The following is a 25,955-nucleotide window of genomic DNA, read 5'->3' as shown; positions in this document are numbered from 1 at the left end:
ATCATTCATTTGAAAATTTATTTTAACATTTTTTTTTTTTTTTTCCTTTTTATATTATTTTCTTCGTGTTGAATTTGCTCAAGTATCATCCCTCATTGTGTAAACACTAAATATTCTTCAAAATTTATGCAATGGAAGTAAAATAAAATTACTTAGTGCCGAATATTTGCTTCTAATTTAATCTTTCACTAATATTATACATCCTTTATATCATTTTTTTTTCCTATTAAACATTACATAAAAATATTTGACACTAATGATGTTATCAAGGTAAGTATACCCTGACTTTATTATATTTTTTAAAATACGTAATTTAAATTTAAAAGAAGCATTTTGTAATCTTAAAATAAATCATAGATGATAAAATATGAAAGTCGGAAATGTTCGATTCGGATTCAGTACAGAAACTACATGTGATATAATCAAGTTACAAAATATGCTCCTATTTCTTTTAATGCATGCTAATTAACATTGCGTATGATATAGTATACTATTTATCATATATGAAAATAAATTGCTAAAAGTTTGCTTAATTATAAACAATCACAATAAAATGCTACACGAAAATCACAATAAACAGTAACTTTATAATACGCACTATATAAATACAATAATTTACATACGTCTAGAAGTGGATTTAAACTGAATTTATTTGGCAAACGCAACACTAAAATCATCAAAGATTTAAGAAGTTGGTACCTGGTTAAATATTTCTAGAGTCTTGTATACTTAATAAATAAATTAATTAAAAAATAGGAATGTAGGGAGAGATAATGGTCGAGTAATTTGACAGTTTCGATTAAGAAATAAATGCTTATTCGATTAAAAATACATGATATGGATTGAAGAAGGAAAGAAGTTCAAAATGCCTATAAAAATGAGGAAGTCATTGATACATCTGATTCTGATTAAAACAATTTTGAATCGAATAAAATCTGATATAAACATTATCGAAATAATCAGAATATTATATATTTACAATTTTGTAATTTTGAACAAAAACTACATTATACACACTAAAATATACCAGTATATCTGATCAGTAATACTCTCTGCCGTATATCATTCAGATTTAGCTACAAAAATATAGAAGGTACAAAAAATTATGTTTGGAAGTTTTAGACTCAAGAATATCATATGGGAGTAGATATCATATATATAAATATAAATATCGAATGAAACGATTACAAGTAAATTCAAACGTATGTATGTATACATGTATATGTACAGATAATTTCGCAGAAAAAATAAACGAAGTAATTAATATACTTATATTTCCATATATATTTTCTTCTTATATATATATATATATATATAAGATATATATAATGCTGTTTTTCTAGAAAAAAATGAAGTGCAATATTATTGGATTTAGATCAATTCTTAATTTATAGATTAACTTTTTATCCTAAATAATAAACAAATGGAGAATTGTTCCAACTATATGACTTATCCCACATATATATGTATACAATACATGAATAAATGAAAATACAGCTTACATGTTATGACTCGTCCACCTTCTATAACTTATGAATGATTCGTCTTAAAGTCTTAGGATATTTTGATTTTGGAAGTGTTATTTTAGTTCAAAATATTATACTTCATCAATTTAAAATGTAAAATTTAAATAGATAACTACATCCAAAATCAACTAACGTAAGATTATTTTTTCCTCACCAATTTCATTCTTTATGAACATTATGACACACAATAGACAAGTAGGAGCACAAGAAATCAAGCCTATGAATATTATCAGAATATAACTTCTACAGCAGTCTTTAACTTTGGCATTATTTCAAATAAAAAACTGAAATAATGTAACTTTTATATATGTAATAATGGTTTAGTAAATAATGTGTTAATATCACTAATGCTCTATTGATATCGAAGTCCACAACTGAAACTAAATTAAAAATTATGTATGAAAAGGAAAAAATGACCTAACTACTTCACCTATGTATCAGCACAAATAATATAAGCAATTTACAGTATCATAAATTGAAAATGATAAGATATTAGAATATTAGTAAGACTAAATAATAAGTGCTTCAAACAATGCATATTCATAGGCTCAATTATTGAATATTTTATCAAGTCAACATTCATCACCATTCATACCAGAAAATGAATTCTTTTGCCAATTAATGTTGTGAATTTAAACATTACTATCTGGTCTATTGGTAAAACTCATTGGTTGAGCATTTTCAACAAGTGTAGCTTGCATACTCGATGAAGGAACCTCGATATTCGTCGCTGCTGATCTCATTTCACGAAGTGGTGCCCTAAAAATTCATAAATTATTAATTAACTTATTTATTTAATTACTGTCGTTATATGTATATACAAAATATAAATTTTGTATTATAGAACACATACCTATAAAGACGCTTTAATAATATAAAATGTTACGTTATAGCAAAAATTTCAATATTATTTTAAACATTTTATAACTATATCTAACAAGAACATATATTATTCATAAAGAATAGTATTTAACAAAGAAGTATTAAGGAATGGTATTTAAAATTGAAAATAATGCGCTGAAATCCAAATGTATATAAAATTATAGGTAAAAGAAGCTAGCAATATCATGCAACTCATTAATATAAGTGATACACTATATCTCAAAAATATAAGAACAAAGCAAACATGTGTTTCCAATGCAAGAAATCCAAAGCTAAATATGTATTTTCCAAAGCTATGTGTGTTATTTTCCTAGAATTAAAAGAACGTTTGTGTATAGGTAAATAATTGTTTAAAATTATGAACTAATATTCTTAAGCTTAAGCATACACACATTTAAGCCTTTCATTGCAGCATAATTAATTTATGAGTTTTAACTTACATAGAATAAAAATAATATATGTATTATTAAATCAAATAATTCAATTTTTTCAAGTAAATTAGCGAAAAAACCATTGCACACAGAAATGACAATTTCATTGTAATGTATTAGATAAATTAAACTCATATTGTCAAATACATTGATCATAATTATAACATTAAAATCTAGCCATAAATCTAAAAATGTAATGTGATATCTAAAAAACTACAAGTGTAAAAATGACATTAAATTTTATTTATTATTGCCTGGTTAGAGAAGTGGTGCAATGAATGTTTGATGATTTATGTAGGCCTCCAGACATCAGGATCTTCCACGAGAGTTGTATGGTGATCTGTAGTAGGAGGTACAGTACCCTGTGGGGAACTCACACCCGACGTCATTCCTGCTGGGTCGGGCCTGGTTCCTCTGTTATGATTAGTGTATTAGTAACGAAAAATTAAGTATTACATACGACAAATATTATATACTTTACTATTATATTTTAATAGTACATAGCTTGTAATGTATGTTAAATAAAAGGAAAATGATACATTTTGTGTTGCTTTGTATGAATGATATATAATTTATGAAACTTCATAATATGAAATGGAAATTATGTTAGTTAATTTATGTATTATAAAAAGTACCCAAAAACCATAGCAACAAATTCAAACATAAATATAAACAAATATGAGATAATGTAACAAAATTAGTCTTCCACCCAGAAGCAAATAACATGTGCACACATGATAACAACACACCATACAATTTATTTCCTTAACTGAATAAAATAATAGTATAAAAAATTATACAAATTTTTTAGAATTAAAACAAAGCAATATACTTATTAGGATAAATTGTTTATACCTATAAAAGTGTATCTGTATGGTATATGTAATTTCAATATGAATGATATATCTCCTAAAATAATAAATTAAACAGATGTAACTTACTTTCGCCCAAGTGACATTAGTCCATATATTACACCTGTCGCAAATATTAGACCACTGCCAAATAAGCTACTCATTCCAAAACAAAGGAGGACTGAAGGAATTGCCATTCTAAAAATAAAACAATACATTATGTCTAAACAGTAGCAATATAAATTAATATTAAAGGAAAGAAAAGTAATATAACAGTAACATAGTTAATTTTCTGTTTCCCAGCCATAAAAGAAACTCGGTTTAAAATTTTCTCTATTACGATGCATTCTCATTTAATTATCTATACACACATTATAGAAAAAAAATATAGATTTATGACTTAAATATTTCATTAAAAATATAATTTAAACTTACATACAATATCCAGCTGCTCTATTCCAATATGGTCTCTTTTCCACCCAATCACTTAAGTTTTGTACATAATCAATAAATAGACAGCAACATGGTGCTTCTATTGTTGCAACTATAAAACCAGCCACCATTTGCCACATACCACTTATTAGGCAATCTACCGAACCCATCAGAATTGATAAACAATTCCATCCTCCAAGAATAATTGCAACTATAACAAATTCACAAAAATTATAAATAACTATTGTGTAAATAATGTAAACATAAGTAATGAAAATGTTTATAGTGATAACAATAGATGATTTAAGATGTTTAAGTTCTATATAATTAGTTGTAAGTATATAAAAATCACAAACCATAAATGCATATTGTATGTTAATACTGTATATGTCTATACAAAACATGAATTATTATATACATTTTTTATGTAAATTCTAAAAAATATAAGAATTTTGCTGTAAAAGAAAGTAATGACAGTAAGTTAATTCCATAATGATGTATATTTCACAATACATGTTATGTTACAAAACATACTTATACTACCCACGGTGCCGAGTCCTCGTCCAGCATACTTCATCCACCAAGGTACATCGTCCTTGGCAACAGGGTCCTGTCCTGGTCTTTGCATAATCGACGATATTTTCTCAGCGAACGACTAAAAAGTCAATAAACTATCAATATAAAAAAAACATAACGTATATCCAAATAATTATAGTTTCAGTAATTGAAAATACATTTACCATTTTTATCGTTCCAGTCTCCCCTTCTTCACCAGCTGACAGGGCCAAACGAGACTGACAGCACTATAAGGATGTTGATGTACGGAAAATCGACCAGTGAGTTTCTTAATTATGTGGGCAGAGGCGCTTATATCTGTCAACGATTTTGTACGTAGTTCTCACGTGAACTTCTTTATAGTTAAGCTGCGACGGTCATATAAACAGGTCTAGAGTCTGAACTACGATCCTGTCTAGACACTCGCTAGGGAAAACCACCCCTCTTTTGAATTGCGAAAAGTCAATATGGAATACAACAAAGTTCTCGTTCTGCGAGATAGACAGAGATGAATAGAGTATCTCTATCCCTATTTGAGACATTTATGGCATATCACGCATGCATAGAACGAGAACCTTCCTGTCTTCCATGTTGATTTTTCATGACTCAATTTTAGAATATTCCCTAGGTTTGGGGTATGGTGTATGGATATCGAGAGACCTATTTATATGATCGTGGGTTAAGCGCTGTTTGTATTACCAACTTACAAAATAAAATATAACCTCTTCAGCAAATTTCTACCAATCAGTATGAAATAAATATTCATAATATCAAGCGGATATTTTTATTATTTTTAAATATAAAATTCATTTTTATTAATATAAATGCATTTTCTAAAATTGTAAATTTTTCCTAATGACTTGTTTGAAACCGATTTTGTCGAATTTATTTACAATCTTGAAGAACGAAATACATTAAATAGATAGTATTATTTTATATTGAATATTAAAATAACAATACATAATTATATTAGAATAATATTACATACTCATTCTTTTATTTATCACAAAATTAAAAATTTATATTAATGAATTAACTGAAATTTCAATATAAAATATAATGAGAAATATTTGTACTTAGAATAATTATCTTCTTTGTAGTTTACAGAAAGAATACTTAATTATCGCATTAACAAACATGAACCATATTAATTACAATTATTAAATAACTTCTTTATTAAAATCAAATCATGTTGTATATTCAGTAAAATCATCCATATAAATACGTTTGTTCGATCTTGGTGATAAATCATCAGTTGTTCTATCTGGATTATTGTTTGTTTCTTGTAACACACGATTCCTAAGTCGTTTAATATGTCGTAAACGTTCTAACCAATTAGAAGCATATGGGTTGTGACTATTTTGTTCCAATGATGATGAAACCATTGAAGCAAGCTAGAACAGACAAGAGAAACTATAAATTTCATTGTAATATAATTTAAGACAAAGCTATAATAAAACAAATATGGTACGAAATTAATGTTGATTTAATTTTTTTTTTATATATCGGAAAAACACTGAATAGTATACGAATAGTGCAATATAATTACAATTAGATATATTTTTTATAAAACTTACATTGGCATGAAGAGCTAACTGTCGAGATAAAATAGCTAAATTTTGATCAGAAATAATTTTTGGTTCACTGTGTCGAATATGTTTAACTAATTCTTCTTTTACTTGAACTGTAACTTGATTAGTACCGTGATCTAAGGGCTGAATTACAACACACGCATAATTGAACTGTCCCTAAAATAGCAACACAAATATTAGTACATATCATACTTAAGATGCTATAATAAAACATACCTTTACAGTTTGTATATTATATGGTTCTCCAGATTCATTATAAACAACAGTAACATAGTTATTTCCAATATGTTGTTTTTTAGATGTACATTTCGGATCACTTAATTTTGTTGGCATCAACGTAGCAACATGAAATGCCACCTGATAAAATTATATAAAATTATATTATCAAAAATATAAAATAACAAAAATTATAGAAATTTATTTCAACCTGTGTAACATCGTCTTGCCAAATATATGCAAAGTTTCCGTTTTCACCATTACGATCTAAACCTCCCAAAAACACACTTTCATCAACGTCCTTCAATCGGACTAACGTTCCTAATCGTTGTAAAAATTCTGTATATCGAAGTGATCCATGTTGATTAGCTAAAATTTCAGTTTCATTAGAAGCTTGCCCTGGACCAACATAAAGAACCCCAATTTTATGGGTTTCATATGGTTGTATTCTATCTAAATTTGTCACTGCTCTTTGTACAGCCGTTGTCTGTGGAACCAATAAAGGTTTTTCTGAAGGCGAACCAAAATGTGCTGTATGATACAGTTGCAAAAACACAAAACTGTAATTTATAATTTAAATATAAATTTTATATTAGAACAAAAATAATTACCGAATATTTTTATTTAAAAGTATTGTATCATTACCTCGGATTGATACTAGTTTTAGGTGTTTCTTTTACTCGTGGCGAGTTTCCTCTACGAATATTATCCCATTCTCCACGGGACTTTTTTACAGGGCTCATTACAGAAATTGTATGACCTCTATCACGAAAAGGTAATGGCAAAGGAGGTAACATAGAAGGATCAGGTTTCTCATCTTTTTGCTACAAACAGATATGTGTATATGTATTTTCCTTTTAAAACAGAGTATTTAAGAATAAATATAATCAATGATACCTTATCAGCTAAATGATTGCGTCCAATAGGTGGTTTACTATCTGATCCTAATGGCATTTGTTTTTGACCAGAGTCAAGACTAGATAAACGAGGATAAATTTGTGTAGGTGATTGTGGAGGCTTTGCAACAGACGACTGAATTTGTGTTGCGCGTCCCTGTACTCCTAAAAAGTTTCCTTGAACCTGTAAAAATAGACAAAAGGTTTTTGTAATTAAGACATATTGCAAACTTTATTTATTTGAATAAATAAACTGGAAGTCGCTTTTCATGCCCGAGAGGCTAAAAAAGTAATACTATACCTGTATGGTAGTAGGTGATGGAGGAACAGTATTGCTAGTAGTCGTAATAATTTGAGTGACTTGTGTTGCGCCTGGATAAGAACGTTGAGATCGTAATGCAGTTGGATGATCTGATGCATTTTCTGATGGAGGTGTTGTACCCATGCCAAACATCTCTTCTGGTATAGCTTCACAACTAACTCTGTACAAATATATCTTTATTATTATATTTACAAAACTAATGAAAATTATTATTAAAATCTATTAAAATAATAGAATATAATATTATTTGTTAAACAAATAATACCTCATATCTTTTGCATATGTAGTTTTTGCAGGTTTTTTTAGTTCGGCATCAAGTTTGACTTCTATATCTGTAGATGGAAGATCTCGATCTACTTGTTGCAAATTGTTTAGTTTCTCTTTATTCAAGAATGGATTCTTCCAATTAGCACTCATTTCAGGACTAGAATTTGATCTGCGTACGGGATTTCGAGAACGACGTAAATCTACCAATAATTTTTACTTTTTAATATACCCATTTTATTATTTGTTTATTACGACAATTAAAGTATAATAATGCTTAATCATACCATCTTCACCATCCTCTAAACTCTCTAAACTATCGCGTGAACTTTGCCTTGAAGGACTCGGTCGAGCTGGTGAACCGGGTATTGCAATTGGACCTGATGATACAGAAGATATCACAGATTTCATAATATTATGATCACACCGTATTTGATCCATACTTTTATCTGCAATGTCCTATAGAAAGAGAGAAAGAAATGTATGTGTAAAAAAATGTACAATTAAAAATTAAAAATGTACAATTAAAAATGTACAATTTTTAAATAATATATTTTGAAACTACCTCTGCTTCATCTCCAGAACACTCTGATGTAGATTCATGCTGCTTTTGCAACAAATCTTGATTTGGCCTATATAAAGCCATTATATCATACACAGGAAAGTCTACATTTGTTTCAAATTGCATTGAGTTCTGAATCCTCATTATCCAAGACATATCACCTGTAGGTCTACGTACATATATCTCAGCCCAACCCTGGCACCAACAAGCGCAGAGCACATGTTCTTCTTGTTTCTCACTATTAAGTATTTGTTCTAATTTTGATGATTCTGCTTGATCTTTTTCCATTTTTTCTGAAGAATGGTCTTTTTTTGTTAAATCTAAATCTTCTGATGCTTTCTTTGATTCTTCTGTTGGGGAATTTGCAGCTGTGTTTGCAGTAGAGCTCCCATGACCTCCAGAAGACTGCCTAGACAATTTGTCCTCTTTTGCTGTCTATTATATATTATCATTTTATATTTTAGAACAATTTGTAACTAATAGCAAAATAATTATGTAAATAATATCAATAATACAATACCTCTGTACTCGATGCTCGTCTTAAAGTTGATTGAGATGTTTTCGAATGTTCAGGAGATTGAGGACCAGGTTTACATACAACCCAACAATTATCACAAAGTCCATTTCGCATTGCTTTATTGCTACAACCACTTGTTGTTACTGTAATAAGTTTGTTACCAAGTAGCCATGTCATTGATTGACCCTCTTTCAGTAGAAAATCGGCAGCTGCTAGTCTAATAAAGATAAGTTATACTTATTTATATATATATATAATATATATGTTTTAATATATATTATATTTTATAATATATGTTATAATATATATATATATGTTTTATAATTAATAAAACATGAAAATTTATAAATTTACCTTTTAGGTCGAGCTGAATAGGTTGAAAATGTATACCGAGCCATAAGATCAATACAAGTTTCAGTAAGCTCCACATGAAAAGTCATTAAAGCCTCATCAATTGGAGGCTTTAAATCTGAAACTTTATTGTCTCCTATCATACGATTAGCCATTATAGGTCTCTCTCTTCTGCCCCTACTACCCTATAAATAAAAATATAACAGTAAGTAATGGATTAAAAAACGATAATAAACGAATATAGTTTTATTAATTTTTATACCTGCTCTGTTAAGCTTGAACTACGTTTTCTATTTGAAGAATCTTCATTTATGAAGTTAAAATCCGATTTCATTAAATGTCCCTCTTCAAAGGGAACTATTACATTTGCCTTCAAACCCTGTATATTAAAAAAGAGTCATAGTTTCATTATTAAGAACAATAGCTAACAATAGACTAATAATAGCATGTACATACTGTAGTAATAAATCTAACAAAATCTCTACGAAATGGTAGTCGACATTTCAAAAACCATACAGCAATTACATGATGTGCTAAAGATACTGTATAATGATCATATTTGAAAGGATTTGTATATGGTAATAAAATTGCAAAGACAGACATGTATTGATCTCCAATAAAACTTGCAAAAACTTTTGGAAGCCTAGTAAGAGCTGCAAGGAAAAGATATATAAATACATATGTATCTCACAATTAAACTTATTGGTTGTTAAAGTTTTTAATACTTACTAGACAGAAATTCCAAAATTGGTATAGCTATATGTACTGTTGCTGAAATTTTTGATAAATTTAAAAGTACTTCAGATAGAAGTTTGTTCATTGCATCACGCATTTCTAAAATACAAGTTGTAAGACTAGTAACACACTGACTTGCACACTTTGCTGTTAAACCAACCTAAAAGTGACAATATTTAAAAAATTTGCCTAGCTACAAACATTGTATCAGTGTATTAATTTTGAGAATTGAATTTTATTTTCTTACTTCTAAACACTTTATCAAACGCTGTTGTAAATTAGGTTCCAGATGTGCATGATATGAAGCTAATGATGCTAATACTGGAAAAACATGAACGCGGAACTCTGAAAGAGTAAATTTTGGAGGAACATTGTAGAGAGACTCTGGAAGTCTCAAACTTTTATCACTGACCTACAAAAATATATCAAAATAAATTTGTTGGAATGTTTAAGGAAGAAAATAAGATAATGTACCATGGAACAAAGTGCAGTTGCAAAGAAGTCAATATCATTTGTATGTCGTGATAATATTAATGCTCTATTTTGCATTACTTGAGGCAATTCTTTTAATACAAGTTGCAAAACCTTCCAATCTGTAAAACCAATAAATTTTAAATTCAACTTCCAATTTTCATAAATAAATAATTATATAATAATTGAAAATATGTATAATATAAACCTTTTTCTGATTTAATACAGGAAATAACCGCTTTACATGCATGTGCCAATGACATATGAGTAATTTGACAAGACAAATGCTGTAATGGAGCTGGACTAACTGGTGGAGGACTACTGCCACCTCCTCCACTATTCATTCGTTCAGTTGTTGCATGTTCTAAAACTAGATATGGGCTGAACTTTATCACGGATGAATTTTGAGCATCCGGAAATCCAAGATGATAAAGCGTATTCGCTCTAATTTTTAAAAAACATTCAAAAATCTAAAATGTATAATAATTTTATAATAAGATACACTAAAATATAAGATACACTAAAATGTTAACATATTACTACTAAAAAGTTAGAGATTAAAATATTTTGTATTTATTACATCATTTACATCATTTATATTTATTACCAAGTATCGAATGGTAGAAATGTCATGGAAGACAGTTGGTTCTTTATAATGTTGCTCCAGATGATTGACTAAAACTTTGTAAGCACGTATGGCATGACTTGATGGTAAATAATAAATTTTCGATGTTAATATTTTTATCACACCAACAATTGCAGTCTTTACATCTTTAATATCGACATCTTTCGTAACTGGAGTGTCAGAAGTAAACGGTTTGTTGATTACCTTAACATACATTTTTAATTTGAATATGTTATATTAAAAATAATGTTTTATGTAAATAAATATCTAAAAAATTATATACCTTCTCCAGTATATCTAAAAGTTCTAAACATCTTTTTGTATCACACTCGAGACAAAGGTCAACAAGTAAATGTGCAACACCATTACGAATTGTAATATCCGAATCCATATCCACATGTTGAAAATATGGCACAATTATTCTCTCAATTAATTCATCTTCATATCTAGATCTATTGAAAGAAACGACAATTACAAAATTTATTTAATTTTTACAAAATGTCATTTTATATACCTATTAACTTGAACGACGTTTGTTAAAACATCAAGAACTTTCATTCTAACATTAGTACGTGTTTCAATTTTATAATAACGCTCCATCAAATTTGCTAATCTGGATTGCCATAGATGATGTGTAGCTCCTATAGTACGTGCTCGATATTCGATTAATTTCAAAATGGAACCTTCCTAAAAAAATTTAATTTTATATTTTGGCACAGAAAAAATATTTAGTGTTATATTTACATTAAAAATATAATAATTACAGGTCTTGCATCACTACATCGTTCAACGAGATCATAAAATCGTTGAATACAACCATTATAATAATTACTATCCAATAAATTTTCAATGCTATTTATCGTTTCATGTAAACTCACTGAAACTTGTCTGGTTGCAGGTTGATTACTAGTTTCTAAGAGCAGAATACATTATTAATAAAAACCTAATGTTTACATCGAATTTCACAGTTTTAAATTTTACCTGTATGAGAAATAACTTCTTCAATAATATCAAGAATAATACTCCATGTGGGGTCCCATAACTCAGCACCATATTTATTTACTAATCTTTGAATTGATAATGTGACTTCATACATAACAATTGGATGATTACATTTTAAAGCCTTATAAAATAACAAAGCAATAAATAGTAAATTATATAGAAACATATAAAGATTATACTACATTTTTATTACTTACTTGATAAAATGAAGGTAAAACTGATGTAGGAGTACATTCTAGTTTTGGAATTCTATGAGTCCCCCAAAGACCCATATTTACATAAAATACTGCACCTCTAAGTAAACGAACATCTCTCTGAAAATTTGTATCTTGTAGCAAACGACACATCGTATATAGTGCAGAATGACCCATATGCGTACCTAATAAGTTACGCATTATCTACAAGAAGTTATACATATTTGAGATTGAAGTATTTCTAAATTATAATTTTAATTTAAATTAATATCATTTAAACTTCATAAAATTTTGTGATGTACCTTCCAACTTATTTGACAGTATGTTTCAACATTAACACTTCCACATAATGCTATGATAAAAGTTTGTAATGAATCAGATTGTAAATTACTGTAACAAACAATCGCATCCAAAGCTTCTAAGCATCCAGAAACAACTTCACTGCTATTGCTATAATAACATAGATGGCAAATATACCTAAGAATATAAAATATGAAGTATTTGTTTTATAATGTCTACCATAATTGTTGATTTATTTATATTAAATTGTAAAATATTTACTGAACAAGGCCTGATATAATATCTTCATCAATATATGCTGAGTTAAATTTTATGACATTAACAAGAAGTAATAAAAACTCAGCTCCCCTTTTTCCATCTCCTGCTGTTACGACAGGCATCCAATCTAATAAGAAAGGTCCCATTCTCTCCTCTAGGTGCAATATATCTTTTCCATTTTCTGTTAAGCTTTGTAAAAGGTCCAATCTACATAATAATCCTCAACTTAGCTAAAATATTCATAAAATAAAACAATTTCTAATTATTATATTTTAATAGTTACCTAGGTCCAATATCTTCAGGAATATTGTGTTCCTTAACAACCATAAAGAACTTCACTCTCATAAGAGAAGATAATTTAGAATATTGACCTTGAACAAGACATCGCAGAAAGTTTAATGTCACATGTCTGTGCTCACGAGGCACATCCTTTTCCAGAAGATCTTGTACCAAATACCATAATCTTTCAGCTGCTTTCTAATAAAAAAAATAGAAATCAATAATATTTTTAAACATATTATTATGAAATATTATTTAATAGATAATGTTAGACATATTATTATAAATTTATTATAATAAACAATCTACCTACATCTTCCCATTGTTGATTAAGAACTGCATCACACAAATCTTTAATTACTTTTGTACGATGATGCACAGGACTTTCAGGACTAATTTCTTTCTCAAGATCATGAGTTAGTGTAACATCTTCACGACTTTTATAATTACCTAAAAATAAATTTATTATCGACTTGTTTACAAATAAAATATACGAATGTCATTCTGTAAATAATATATAAACTGCAATCGTCAATTATAATTTATAAATTATAATTACAGAATTATTTTACTTAGAACAAGATAAAAGCTTATTATCATTACAAGCGTGTCTCATTATTTAATATCAAAATATATCAATAATACAATGTAATCATTAATTATAAAAATTGAATCTCTATAAAATCACCTTTGTTAATGCGGAAGAATTGTTTCAATTTATCATGTAATGTTTTATTATCTTTATCTTTGGAGTTCATTTTCGACATTTTATTTTACGAACCAAAAGAAAACACTAGGATATATCCAGAAAGAGTTGTAATAAGTATTAGTAGGCATATCAAAAGCAAATCTGAGCAGAGAAATGTCAGTGAGATGCACCGTGTAAAGAGAGATGGGATGCCAGAATGCCAAACACCAATCAGCTGTAATTTGCAACTATAAAAAAACACTAATGAAGACTATCAATATATAAAGTTTAAACGTATGTTTAAACCATATTTCTGATATTCGCCATTAGAGGGCTACAAGAAATAACTAATTCCCGCAAGTACTTATTCAATTAAAAATAAATTCCCAAATGAAAAATTGTAGATCTATTATTTTAATGGTTTATGGTCAAATACAATTGTTTTGTACGAATTCAATTTATCTAAAACAATAAACTGCAAGCAAAATATCATTTTCCCTCTCTTTCTCTTCTTAAATATCTAAATCTATTCTACAACAGATTACCATATATTATATACAAATAAAATTTTTAAGTTAAAATATATTTAGTATTACATATATTAAATATGATAAATGTAATAAATATATGAAATAATTTCTTTCTCTTTTATACAAAAATGTCATAATATACTTTTATGATTTATTACGATTTTAAAATTTTAATATGAAGTTATAGAATACAGAATGATAATTGATATATGTACATATATATATTATTATTTATTATATATCTTTTAATGTTCTAATATCGTATATTACATAATTCTATAATTATCGACTATTATCAATTTCATTTCTTTTATTTACTCAAGGACAACATTTCAGATAGTTGAGATCAAGGTAGTAACACTGAAAAACAATAGTAAAATATATAGCTATACGCTATTATACGCTCTTAATTTACGGTTAGAAATTTCAATTATACAATGTCAAAAAATTCTACTGTAGATATTTTACAACCTTTACCATTTGAAAAATGGTCTCTTATTAAAAGAAAAACAGAGCATAACTGGCCACATTTTGCATATGTAAGTTTCAATTTAAACAATTTATAATCAATACATATTCTATTATTAATATAAATCTTATAGATAAATCACAGTAAATCATAGTAAAATTTTTTATTTATAGTATTATTACTGGATTGAAAATGCTATTGTATGGAAAAAAAGGAATCCAAATATATCTATTCAAATTTATTGCCCATATGGAGATGATGAACAGGGAACTTTCCTTGGGATAAGCAATGTAATATTTTAAGATATATTATTTCTTATATATAATATATACTTATATATATGTATATATAGTTTTCAGTATATAATGTACTAATATTTACACTGCATCCAAACAGTGATATCATAAATAAAGTGTTAACAGAAACCAAACTCATAGATTATAATCAAAAAGTAAATTTTGTTACAGTTCATGAATGTTTTATATCTAGTGTACTTACTGCACTAGAAAATCTTAAACATTTGAGAAATGTAGAAACAAATCTAGTGTTGCCATTTAACTATTATTTTAAGCCTGCTGAAGAGTGTATAAAAACAAAGACTTGGTATTCGTATTTGCTATTATATTATCAGTATACCACTATAATACCAATATACAATAATTTATTTGCTTTTCTTTAGGATACCAAATGAATGTTATATAAAACCTTTGGATAAATCAAACATTCCATTAATACATTCTGTATGGCCACACAGAGATGTGGAAAATCCAGAGTTATCCCTAAAATACTTAAGTACACTGGTAGAATTGAATGGTGGAATAGGACTATATTTAAAAGAAGACGATTCTTTAGTTTCTTGGTGCATGCAAAATGATTGGCATGGATTAGCAATAGTACAAACTGTAGAGGAACATAGAGGAAAAGGTTATGCAAAAGTAGTAGTAAATATGCTTTCAAAAAAGTTTGCAGAACAAGGAATTTCTACAGTACTATTTATTGTTAAAGGAAACACAACATCTGAAAATATGTTTAAAAAACTTGGCTGGAAAGTAGTTGCACCATTTGTTTTTATAATGCTTAATAGACAAGTAGCAAATCCCGACAGTGACACTCAAAATTGATTATTCAATAATTCACCAAAATAATAAAAATGTTGTAATGAAAGATTATAAATATTTTCTATAAATAAATTTATTGCGGTCAAAAATAAATAATGCTTTAATGATTTTTATGAATTTTAAAAATGATAATTATGTTTAAACTTAGAAACGTGTCACAGTAATATCCTTAGGATAATGTGAAAAGTTATTTCGTATTTATCAAGTATCTTGATCTTGATAAATACTAAATAAAAAATTTTTACTCTTATGTATATAAGATTATAATACTGTTTTTTAAAGCGATTTTGATGCTTGTGATTGAATTTAAAAATCTTCCTTTCTGTAACTTTTCATATGAGTTACTTTTACTACTCATTTGTGTTTACTTTGTATTAGTAATTTTGATTTTTTATGCACCTACAAATTTGTATAATTCCTTATGAATCTTTAAAAGTAAAATTTGTCAAAAAGCAAAGCAAACTTGCTTTGTTAAAACTCCAGAGAAGTTACCTCCCCTCCGATCTCGATGATTTTTGTATACGTTGCAAAATTCAACATTTTGAACAACTTTTTCTTATACATTTAATTGATGATCGATCTCAGCTCGATAGGAAAAGGTTCTTCTAAATATTGATCTCTACACATATCAAAAATCATCGAAATCTGAGGAGAGGTAGCCTTTCTGCAATTTCACTCTTGCTTTATATGTATATATATCTTTATATATATATATATATATATATATAATTTATTTATTTAAAAGTATTTACTTAAAAATAATGAAAATACTTCAAATAGAAGTACAACATCAAATCTTTTTCAAATTTGTATATTATTATTATTTACTATAATATATTTTGATTAATTCATTTAGAAAAATATTAAGTAGTCTAATAGACTTTATTTATACATTCCACCATAACCATCAACATAGGAATATTGGAATTCAGGGCCATGTTCAGAACGTCGGAACAGTAACTAAGAGAAATGAAGTCGTTTCCGGGAAGCAGGAATTTTGGTCATGTGGTACTTTGAAGCCGCATTGATGATTGGTTGTGATCGCGAAAGCGTAATTTTATTTTCATCAAATAAAAGTAAATCAGTGTAATTGCTGTAACAGGTTAATGGATTTATTTCCTCCGTTTCATAATAATATTGAAAAACATACTGAATCTATGGCGTAGTTGCCCATGGATATGATAGATGCAAAAGTATATCTGATTTCATATCTGTAGATTTTAACTATTAACCAATTAATTCTAACGTCTCAATAATGTACGATAACATTTATATGACACTATTAACATTTCAGTATGCCGATATATAAATAAAACACTTCGTGCCTCTGTTTTACGGAAAATATTTTATCGTACATCTATAATTGTAAACAAATCAGAGATCTCATTTTGAAATTTCGCGCAATTATGCTAGAGCCAATCACCGATGTGACCGCAAAATGCCACGTGACCATGTTCTTCGCTCTCAGGAAATGCCCCTCCCCCTCCATTACGCCTAAAGTGAAAATTTATATTTCGTGTATTACTATGTTCATGACTAATATCCGTCATGATCACAGGTACGAGCACGTTCATGTACAAGCTGCGTACGAATGTTTATGCTGTAATAATGTAAGACTGATGTTAATAAAAGAATACAACAATAAACAATTACGAATTTTGTTGGATTATTGTACGTCTAATAGTAAGTATGCTATTTTTAATAAAATAAATATAAATATAATATTGATGAATAACAATGCATGTAAAAATATTACAATATGTTTTTATTTATATTTTAACAAGATTGAAAATGCAAAGAGAAGAAAAGCAACTGGATTCCGCTTTGGAGGCTATTATTATGAGAGTAAATGATTTAAAGACTGCAATTGCTGCAATGATATTTAAATTGGAACACGAATATGAAACATTGAATTGGCCCAATTTTCTGGACAATTTTGCACTTATTTCAGGACATGTAAGTTAATGTAGTTGAAACTTTTAAATAAAACCAATTTTGCTTAATTTAAATGATTTAATTTAAAACAAGTTGTTTTTATAGCTGACCAGTCTCTCAAAAATTCTTGGACATGATAAAGCACCAAATTTAAGGAACTTGACAGTTTTACCATTAAGATTAAGTCCAGAGAAAGATGAAGAATTGCTTCGTTTAACCGAAGGTAGAATTCCCACATTTGCTCATGATTTAGTACCAGATTATCTACGAACTAAAGTAGAACCTCAAGCTGAACAGAAAATGTTGCAGCTTGAAACAAAAGCTGCGAATTTAAATTATGAAACATCACATGTAAGAAGAACCATTTCTTATTTACATATTACATTTTTTTTTAAATTAATTATGAATATTTATATAAATTTCACTTCCTGTTAATAATTAGAAGATTTAATGAGTTTAAATCTTGAAAGTACTTTAAGGCAGAGATAAAATTATATCTCTCTATTGTCTTATTGTAGAAGTCTAAAGATAATATAAGATGTTCTATTTCTCTTTTAATCTGCTAACTAAACATCAACTAGGACTGCAATGTAAGCTACTATCAGCTAGCTTTCAGCTTTTATTAGTTCCATTCGCTTTGGACTGAAATTAAAATAGTTACAAATTACACATATAATAATTTTCAAATTTTGAAGACATAAAAATATCTTTTATATACTTTAACATGTTTTGTATTTAGTTACCTATGATAACACTTTAAATTATCATATTTTTCAGTACAATTTTAAATTACAAATTATTTTATAATTTATTTACATTGCAGCAACACATGCTTTTTTATTAATATTAAACTATTAGAGGAAATCTTAACATTTATGTTTAAAAAATATTATTGTAAATTTGTAGTAGATTGCGTATTTATTTAATTTGATATTAATACAACTACATAGAATATAATTATATATTAATATGTATAAATTCATATACAATTTAAACATTTTAATTTTGATATACAAAAGTTAATTTTCCTCTAATTGTTTAAAAATACTATAAATTTCATAGTAGGTCCATTTAGCGAGTGGAACACTAAATGTTATTTTTCTTTTAAAATATGTATGCATTTTATAATTTTCAGAAACAAGTGGCTCAGTACACAAAAGTCATTAATCATGTATGGGATATAGCAAATAAGGCACGTGAGGAATGGGAAAGTGAAGCTGGATCTAGAGCAACTCAAGCCCAGACAAGTAGTACTGCAGACACTCATGCTCTTGTAGCAGCTGTAGGTATGGGTAAAGGTTTAAAGGTAAATTTCTTTTTAAGTTAATATTTTTAATACTTTAGCTATGACACAAATCTCATATAAGGTGATCAGTGATCTTAAGTGAATGTTCTAAAAAATTGTTACGACCAGTGAAATTAAATCTGGAATAATTTTGTCCTATATTTTGCACTTTTATCTTCTAGTCTGATTCTGTGCAAATGGTTCAATCTGGTGTAAATTCTGTGCCAAGTGGGATGATGGTAGGTAGGCCTGGAAATCAACAACAAGCTCCAGGACAAGGATCTTTAGGAAATCCATCTAGTAAGTAAATCCACTCTAATTTGATTAATTAATGTTTATATTCACAATATTAACAAATATATTTTGTGTTTGTAGTGGGACAAATGAGTAAAGCTCCAAGTGCAATCAAAACTAATATTAAAGCAGCGTCACAAATTCATCCATACAGATAAAATATAATTTATTATTTAACATATTAATCTTAGTATATTTTTCAAATTAGAAATTATTTCTACTATAATTTATTATCTTCTAATACATAACCAGTCAAATAATTACTTATTGTCGTAGAAAAATGTAGATAAAATATTTGATGTAGTTAGATATAATACTTGTAGATCAATTTATAATTATATAGCAAAATACGATTTATAAAACTGCTAATTTATAAAACTTATTATTTCTTTTGTGATACAATTGCATATGCTCGTGGAGATAAGTATTTATTCATTACAGGAATAATTTTTGCTTCTAAACCTTGTTCTTCCATCCAACATAATCGATCTTGTAAAACAAATGATTCTGCTGATGCTTGCAACATCAGTTGTAAACCAGTATATGTTTCTACAATTTTTAATTTATCACAGTGATTTTCCCATAGTTCTATAATGTTTTTTTCATGTATATCAAGATCAAGTTGTACATCTAAAAACCAAAATAACCTCTTAATCATTCATTATAGTTTTGGGAAAATGTATTTTTGTAGCATATAATATACCAAAAGAGTCATAAGAAGAGCAGAAAGCTTTTAGAATGTGACAAATTAATAGAATATCACCTTGTTCTTTTAATGCTTCTTCTTTCTGTGGTTGTAAAATGTATCTAGTTAATGAATCTCTAACATAAGTTTTGAAGTCGCAACATTGAGATTTCCTTGTTCCTTTTTGTTTACGTTTCTTAAGGGAAAATCCATCTAAAACATTTTATATTTTACATTAATTTTAAGTAAATAGTACTTGAAATAAAAAATTGACACATACTCTTAGATGCATATAATTGAAGGACAGCCCTTGCAAGAACATAAAAGGAATGTTCATTGTGTGTTTCAATAGACATATTATTCCATCTGTCTGCTGGTTCTTGGCATGCTAGTCGTAAAAAGGGCTGCCTCAAGAAGGAACCAATGTCAAAATCAGTATTATTAATTATAGTTTTAAGACAATTAGATAAAGGGAAATTGTTAAAATATTGTTTTTCAGTTGATACATTTATTTTTATTCTTTTTGATATCGAAAGCTTATGATAACAACAAGGAACCATAATAAAAACATTTGCTGCTGTCATATCACGAAATATTTTTGATGCATATATGCTAAGATCTCCACAAGCATGTAAACCAATCAAACAAACATTTGACTTTTCTTGAAACTCATTACTTAAAATAGTTTCTATTGTCTCAACAGAATTACATTTTAAATCACAACAATTATATTTAACATGCATTAATGAATCAGGAAACCTTTTTAGTTGTCTCTTTCGAGCATTATCTATGTTTACTTGACTTTTTTCTAATCCCAAAACTTTATATCCATATAAATGATATAATAATTGGCAAATATATCCCTGGAATGAAAGCATGGTATAAACATTTTTTAGAAAAGAAATACAAATTTTATTTCTACTGAATAGCATTACATAAATATGGATTTCTTACCAAACCTGCACCAAGATCAATAATAACTTTAATATTTAGAGGTGCACATTGCATATGTACCAGATGTGCCAAATGCATTATTTCATGTTGTTTTTTGCAATTAAGACCTATTTGGAAATCCTTTGGTAATGTTGTTGATAATACAGTATTTATAGTTGGTAATTGATCAATATATTTACACTTTTCAACAAAAGCTATTAAGGTTTTTGACCATTCTGGCTAAAAAATTAAATAATATATTTGTGATATTATATCAACATATTTGTATATTTTATATTTTACTGTTTGTTTTGTTATTTTACTGTTAATCATTTACCAACCTTTGTTATTTTTTTTACAACAAAATCATTAAGTTCTTCATTTTTCAAAATTTGCAAAGCATGCAGCCATTCTTTTGGAAAAAAATCAAGTACTCCTTCAGTTAACAAATCAGTAACTGGAGTATTATAAAGCCACTGTGTGTCAAGAAATAAGTTCAATGCATCCAAAAAATACATATTTGCAATACATGCCATCTATATATAAAAAATATATGTGAAGAAATATATATATATATATAAATTTATATATATTTTAAGTTTTACTATTACCCTGTAACTATAATTATATTTTATAATTGTATCTACATCGTATATATATGAGTATATATATATATATGATAGCATAATTTTTATTACATTTATTATATAAACATTTTACAACAAATTGCAATACATTTCATGGTAACTACATAAATTGTCCTATATAAGTGTATGTGTATGAATATGCATAAATGATACTTATTTTAATAAATAGCTTATATATGATAATAATATTCATAATTAGTAGATTGACATAATTAATAGATAATATTTACTTTAACATAAAATATTCATTTGACTGCTCTTGCTCGAATTTCTTCTTCTTGATTTTGAACCCTCCAATTTTCTGAATGCCTATTTAATAAATCGTGATTAACTGGTCCAATCAACGCACGTCCTACTCTAATATGTTTCTGATCAGGTTGTAAATATTTAGTAACAACGTGCATAAGTTGGTCTTTAGTTACAGCTTTCAATCTGTTTCTTTGTTCTTGAATATCATCATCCGTTATGTTATATCTAAATTTAATCATTCCACGATTACTTGGGGAAACTGGCGCATCAAGATGTTGAAATATTCCTAATTTTGCTTCGTCAATATCACTTTGGGATAATGGATGCTTCAATAAGAATTCATAAACTTTTTCAAATAAGTCTAAAGTACGAGTAGAATTAGGATCTCTGTAAGAATAAAATGCGAATATTCCATCTGATGACAATGTAGCACCACCTCCATAAGCTCCACCTTTTTCACGAATTTCTGGATGTAAGTAAAGTGATGTGATCAATTTAGAAAGTACTCGTAATGATGCGAAGTCGGGATTTGTATATGGTACAGTAAAAATTGCTTTAGCTGTATAATTTACAGCATATGGTAATACATAATGGATAGCACTATCTTCCATTTCAATATTTTGGCTATGTGTAAAAGTATATGTGTTTTGTGGTGTACCTTTCAATGAACTATAAAATTCACTGATACTTTCTAATATCATGTCTTTGTTATTTGTACATAAATTTATTGCTGATCTCAGATATTGTTTATTTAAAATATAATCAGATATTTCTTGCATTTGTCTTAAAACAGGGTTTAAATCTGACATTTGTGCTATCTTTTTCATGTTTGAGACATATTGTAATCCTGATAGAGTTTCCTTGAATTTAGTGACTGGTGAAACCAAACTGGCTGCACTACTCATTGCATAAGTGTGCCCTAAATTCGCAATACTGTTAATCAAATCTGCAGCATTAATTTTAACTAATGTTGTAAATCTCTCAATATCAGATAATTGGACATTATTGAACAACTCTAACCATAATTTCCACATATCATTTACATTACGATCTAGACAATAAGATTCTATTAATATTCCTTCTTCATATTGCAATAAGCTATTTTTATGTTCTACAATGTGATTCATAAAATTTAAACCTCCAGTCTTCAATCGTATCATTTGATCAAAATTTCTATAATCATAATTTTTTGTACCCATTTTTGAAATAATATTATTGAAAAGTGGCAACAATGGTTTTAATTCCTGTGATAAATCTTGTGTACCAAGAATTCCTTGATAATAACAAACACCATTTGTTGGTTCAGTAGCAACTTGTAAAGGAACACCAGCTATCTTCATGTCCTCCAATTTATATCGTTCTACATCTTTTTTTATATCTTTTATTTCTAAAGTAGGAAGGACATTTACATCTTCTTCTTTCTTTTGTTCTTCAAGAAGAATTTTTCCATCTATATAAATTTGATCTAACTCTTCTTTGGAAAGTTGGTTTAATTTAGATTCTAACAATTCATGTTCAGCAGCACTTTTTTCATGATCATATTTCTCATATGGCAGCATTGTTAATGTCAATCTATGGTTATTATCCATTAGATATGCTTTCACTAATTCTTGAAGATATTTAGGATTGTTCTTTATTCTTTCTCTAAATTTTCTAATTGCTTTATTGATTCTCAGTGATTGTATAAGATCACCATTGTGATTCCATAATGGTGTTAAGCCAAAAAGTAATTGCAATCCAAAATTGGAAGTTTGATGTTTTATTTGAAGCTCAATACTATGTAGGACAGCCTCAACATGATCTTCCATAAAACCTTCTTTAAAAACTTTCTGTGCAGTTTCATTAAAAGTCTTATCTACTTTTTCAAAATCTTCTGGTTTAACACCAAGCAAACTGACAGCAAGTATGGTATCTTTAGATTGGGAAGAAAAACCTGTCATTGGGCCAAAAGCAGTTCCCAGTTTTGATTCTACTAAGGCCTTAAAAAATGCTGAATTTGGACCTCTTAACAGTAGTTGAGATAAAATTCTTATTTCAAAATTCTTTTGTATATCAGTGATATCATTACACAAATAAGCAATAGCTATGCTACCTTGTCGACTAGGATCTGGAGCCATTGGATCTGGCTTACATGTAATATGTTCTTTCTTTGGATTGTTCCACCGTTTTTCTGAAGGAACTTCCGACATAGATGTATCTATCTTATCCATTAGAAAGAGGTATCGATCATTGATAAATTTTAAATGATCTTCTAAAGGAAAATTGCCATAGGAATAGAATCGAGAGTTAGAAGGATGATAATAAATTTGATGAAAATTGAGTAGATCAACATATCTTAAAGTAGGAATAACAAGAGGATCTCCACCAGAAATTACTGAATACGTATGACTAGGTAAAATAAGATTTAGTAATTTTTCAGCTAATATTGTTTGATTTTCATTGAAGACACCTTTCATCTCATTAAAAACTACACCTTTAAAAATAATAGGGGAATTTTTGTCATTAATATCTGCATGTTCTAATCTCCATCCTTCCTGTTTAAAATCAAGTTCTCTTAAATTTGGTTTAAATACAGAATCCAGATACACTGACTGTAAATTTCGATAATCTTTCAAATTTTGTGTAGAAAATGGATATATGGTATAATCAGGTCCTGTCATAGCATTCATAAATGTAGCCAATGATCTCCGTAACATTTTGAAAAATGGATCTCTACATGGATATCTTTCACTACCACAGAGAGTAGTATGTTCTAGGATATGAGGCAAACCCGTAGAATCTTTTGGAGTTGTACGAAATCCAACTGAAAATACATTATTACTGTCATCTCTGGCTAAATGTAAATACTGTGCCCCTGTTCCCAAATGAGTTAATCTCACTGCAGTTAGATATACTTCATCTATTTTTGCAATTTCATCTATTATAAAACCATGAATAATTTGTCCATTTTTAAATTTATTAACATCACTTTTTGTTACATTTCTATCATATTTTGTGGCACTAAATGCTATGTTTCTTTTTGAATGGAAATTGCGATATTTCGAATAGTATTTAAATCCAAATTTACGTAAATAAGAATTTTGTGACAAACTCAACATCTTCAACATGATTCTGTAACACTTCAATCTGTAAAAGGTTAATCACTATTACCTTATGTCATTTGAATAACATATAGTGAAAGATCTTAAAAAAAATATCATTTTATACAATATCACTCACCAAAATTAGTAATTAGTAATTTTTAATAATGATTAAATAGAAAATTTACAGAAGACAAAATTCATTTTGTAACTGATAATAGATTACAATTCATGATAGTATATAATTGTAATTACGAGGTAATGGTTATATATAATATTAAATATATAACAGTCTAAAGTAAAAAATCAACTAAATAATTTTATATTATGATAATCTTACCTATCAGCTCTTACTTATAACGTACATATAACTTTTACATATTCATTCTCGGCATTAGGTACGATGCTAGGATTTTTCTTCTATACGTTTTGATGCCTTGATTATGTACAAATAATTAGGCAGGAAAAATTTATTTATTAAGAATTATTACCAATATAAAATTATAACTATAATAAACTTATAACTATTACTATCATTGTATAAAACTTGTTTTTCATGAATATAAAATTACTTATTTCATATATTTAAACTTTTATTTCATTCAGATATATTTACGTTTAAATTTGTACTAAAAAAGGTGCGCTTATCTTAATTACAAAGTATTAACACTAGCCAATCATATTATTGTGTCTAGTATTTCCGAAACCATAGCGTATCAACCAATAATTAAGCGTATTCAATTATAGACATCCAATAAGATACCTGATATTAAAGAAATAG

General features: G+C 27.7%; 6 protein-coding genes across 7 annotated transcripts; 2 read left to right on the top strand and 4 right to left on the bottom strand.

The window, feature by feature from the left end:
• Nucleotides 1–1,346: 1,346 nt before the first annotated feature.
• Fwe (calcium channel flower) lies at nt 1,347–5,098 on the bottom strand. 2 transcript variants are annotated; one of them, XM_072016159.1, is made up of 6 exons: nt 4,863–5,098; nt 4,657–4,777; nt 4,126–4,333; nt 3,781–3,888; nt 3,094–3,253; nt 1,347–2,285 (listed from the first exon to the last, which is right to left on the bottom strand). In XM_072016159.1, the coding sequence occupies exons 1-5, from the start codon at nt 4,863–4,865 to the stop codon at nt 3,130–3,132; spliced, it is 564 nt and encodes a 187-aa protein (XP_071872260.1). In that variant the 5' UTR covers nt 4,866–5,098; the 3' UTR covers nt 1,347–2,285; nt 3,094–3,129. The 2 variants fall into 2 exon arrangements, with proteins under 2 accessions (XP_071872260.1, XP_071872259.1); XM_072016158.1 differs by lacking the exon at nt 3,094–3,253 and having other exon boundaries at nt 4,863–5,093.
• A 730-nt stretch (nt 5,099–5,828) lies between these two features.
• Gig (TSC complex subunit tuberin) lies at nt 5,829–14,205 on the bottom strand. Its single transcript, XM_072017378.1, has 29 exons — nt 13,950–14,205; nt 13,575–13,711; nt 13,266–13,459; nt 12,986–13,189; nt 12,727–12,901; nt 12,428–12,628; nt 12,210–12,351; nt 11,993–12,141; nt 11,743–11,915; nt 11,512–11,680; nt 11,211–11,432; nt 10,812–11,073; nt 10,607–10,725; nt 10,380–10,544; nt 10,127–10,292; nt 9,854–10,050; nt 9,660–9,776; nt 9,401–9,582; nt 9,050–9,263; nt 8,533–8,964; nt 8,255–8,426; nt 7,969–8,170; nt 7,683–7,863; nt 7,383–7,565; nt 7,131–7,309; nt 6,697–7,045; nt 6,486–6,626; nt 6,255–6,425; nt 5,829–6,071 (listed from the first exon to the last, which is right to left on the bottom strand). Exons 1-29 carry the CDS (start codon nt 14,026–14,028, stop codon nt 5,865–5,867), a joined length of 5,484 nt encoding a protein of 1,827 aa, XP_071873479.1. The 5' UTR covers nt 14,029–14,205; the 3' UTR covers nt 5,829–5,864.
• Nucleotides 14,206–14,740: 535 nt separating this feature from the next.
• Nucleotides 14,741–16,162, top strand: LOC139994576 (uncharacterized). Its single transcript, XM_072017379.1, has 4 exons — nt 14,741–15,018; nt 15,122–15,238; nt 15,301–15,551; nt 15,628–16,162. The coding sequence occupies exons 1-4, from the start codon at nt 14,917–14,919 to the stop codon at nt 16,067–16,069; spliced, it is 912 nt and encodes a 303-aa protein (XP_071873480.1). The 5' UTR covers nt 14,741–14,916; the 3' UTR covers nt 16,070–16,162.
• Nucleotides 16,163–17,546: 1,384 nt separating this feature from the next.
• On the top strand, nt 17,547–19,958 carry Med8 (mediator complex subunit 8). Its single transcript, XM_072017358.1, has 6 exons — nt 17,547–17,749; nt 17,851–18,022; nt 18,107–18,352; nt 19,137–19,307; nt 19,469–19,586; nt 19,662–19,958. The coding sequence occupies exons 2-6, from the start codon at nt 17,858–17,860 to the stop codon at nt 19,736–19,738; spliced, it is 777 nt and encodes a 258-aa protein (XP_071873459.1). The 5' UTR covers nt 17,547–17,749; nt 17,851–17,857; the 3' UTR covers nt 19,739–19,958.
• LOC139994563 (methyltransferase-like protein 25B) lies at nt 19,792–21,866 on the bottom strand. The gene is made up of 5 exons (XM_072017357.1): nt 21,540–21,866; nt 21,220–21,438; nt 20,546–21,128; nt 20,344–20,478; nt 19,792–20,210 (listed from the first exon to the last, which is right to left on the bottom strand). Exons 1-5 carry the CDS (start codon nt 21,732–21,734, stop codon nt 19,963–19,965), a joined length of 1,380 nt encoding a protein of 459 aa, XP_071873458.1. The 5' UTR covers nt 21,735–21,866; the 3' UTR covers nt 19,792–19,962.
• Nucleotides 21,867–21,873: 7 nt separating this feature from the next.
• Nucleotides 21,874–25,608, bottom strand: LOC139994562 (presequence protease, mitochondrial). Its single transcript, XM_072017356.1, has 2 exons — nt 25,515–25,608; nt 21,874–25,220 (listed from the first exon to the last, which is right to left on the bottom strand). The coding sequence occupies exon 2, from the start codon at nt 25,199–25,201 to the stop codon at nt 22,091–22,093; it is 3,111 nt and encodes a 1,036-aa protein (XP_071873457.1). The 5' UTR covers nt 25,202–25,220; nt 25,515–25,608; the 3' UTR covers nt 21,874–22,090.
• Nucleotides 25,609–25,955: the final 347 nt, after the last annotated feature.

This window comes from Bombus fervidus, chromosome 14 (genome assembly GCF_041682495.2).
Source record: "Bombus fervidus isolate BK054 chromosome 14, iyBomFerv1, whole genome shotgun sequence".
Lineage (NCBI taxonomy): Eukaryota > Metazoa > Arthropoda > Insecta > Hymenoptera > Apidae > Bombus > Bombus fervidus.
The sequence above is the reverse complement of the archived record's forward strand: the minus strand, read 5'-3'. Positions and strand labels throughout refer to the sequence as shown.

What these genes read in the sequence shown, in the direction of transcription:
- Fwe (XM_072016158.1), bottom strand. An exon ending in CGGCACCGTGGGTAGTATAA is followed by an intron (nt 4,334 to 4,656) that starts GTATGTTTTGTA and finishes AATTTGTTATAG; the next exon opens with TTGCAATTATTCTTGGAGGA. An exon ending in CTAATGTCACTTGGGCGAAA is followed by an intron (nt 2,286 to 3,780) that starts GTAAGTTACATC and finishes ATGAATTTTTAG; the next exon opens with GGCACCACTTCGTGAAATGA.
- Gig (XM_072017378.1), bottom strand. Translation starts at nt 14,028, where the DNA reads ATGTCGAAAATGAACTCCAAAGATAAAGATAATAAAACATTACATGAT. An exon ending in CCTGAAGATATTGGACCTAG is followed by an intron (nt 13,190 to 13,265) that starts GTAACTATTAAA and finishes ATTATTATGTAG; the next exon opens with ATTGGACCTTTTACAAAGCT. An exon ending in CTGTATTAAATCAGAAAAAG is followed by an intron (nt 10,726 to 10,811) that starts GTTTATATTATA and finishes TTGGTTTTACAG; the next exon opens with ATTGGAAGGTTTTGCAACTT.
- LOC139994576 (XM_072017379.1), top strand. Translation starts at nt 14,917, where the DNA reads ATGTCAAAAAATTCTACTGTAGATATTTTACAACCTTTACCATTTGAA. An exon ending in CTTTCCTTGGGATAAGCAAT is followed by an intron (nt 15,239 to 15,300) that starts GTAATATTTTAA and finishes ATGTATATATAG; the next exon opens with TTTTCAGTATATAATGTACT. An exon ending in TGTATAAAAACAAAGACTTG is followed by an intron (nt 15,552 to 15,627) that starts GTATTCGTATTT and finishes GCTTTTCTTTAG; the next exon opens with GATACCAAATGAATGTTATA.
- Med8 (XM_072017358.1), top strand. Translation starts at nt 17,858, where the DNA reads ATGCAAAGAGAAGAAAAGCAACTGGATTCCGCTTTGGAGGCTATTATT. An exon ending in TTGCACTTATTTCAGGACAT is followed by an intron (nt 18,023 to 18,106) that starts GTAAGTTAATGT and finishes TTGTTTTTATAG; the next exon opens with CTGACCAGTCTCTCAAAAAT. An exon ending in GTATGGGTAAAGGTTTAAAG is followed by an intron (nt 19,308 to 19,468) that starts GTAAATTTCTTT and finishes TTTATCTTCTAG; the next exon opens with TCTGATTCTGTGCAAATGGT.
- LOC139994563 (XM_072017357.1), bottom strand. Translation starts at nt 21,734, where the DNA reads ATGGCATGTATTGCAAATATGTATTTTTTGGATGCATTGAACTTATTT. An exon ending in TTGATCTTGGTGCAGGTTTG is followed by an intron (nt 21,129 to 21,219) that starts GTAAGAAATCCA and finishes CTTTCATTCCAG; the next exon opens with GGATATATTTGCCAATTATT. An exon ending in TCAATTATATGCATCTAAGA is followed by an intron (nt 20,479 to 20,545) that starts GTATGTGTCAAT and finishes AAAATGTTTTAG; the next exon opens with ATGGATTTTCCCTTAAGAAA.
- LOC139994562 (XM_072017356.1), bottom strand. Translation starts at nt 25,201, where the DNA reads ATGTTGAAGATGTTGAGTTTGTCACAAAATTCTTATTTACGTAAATTT.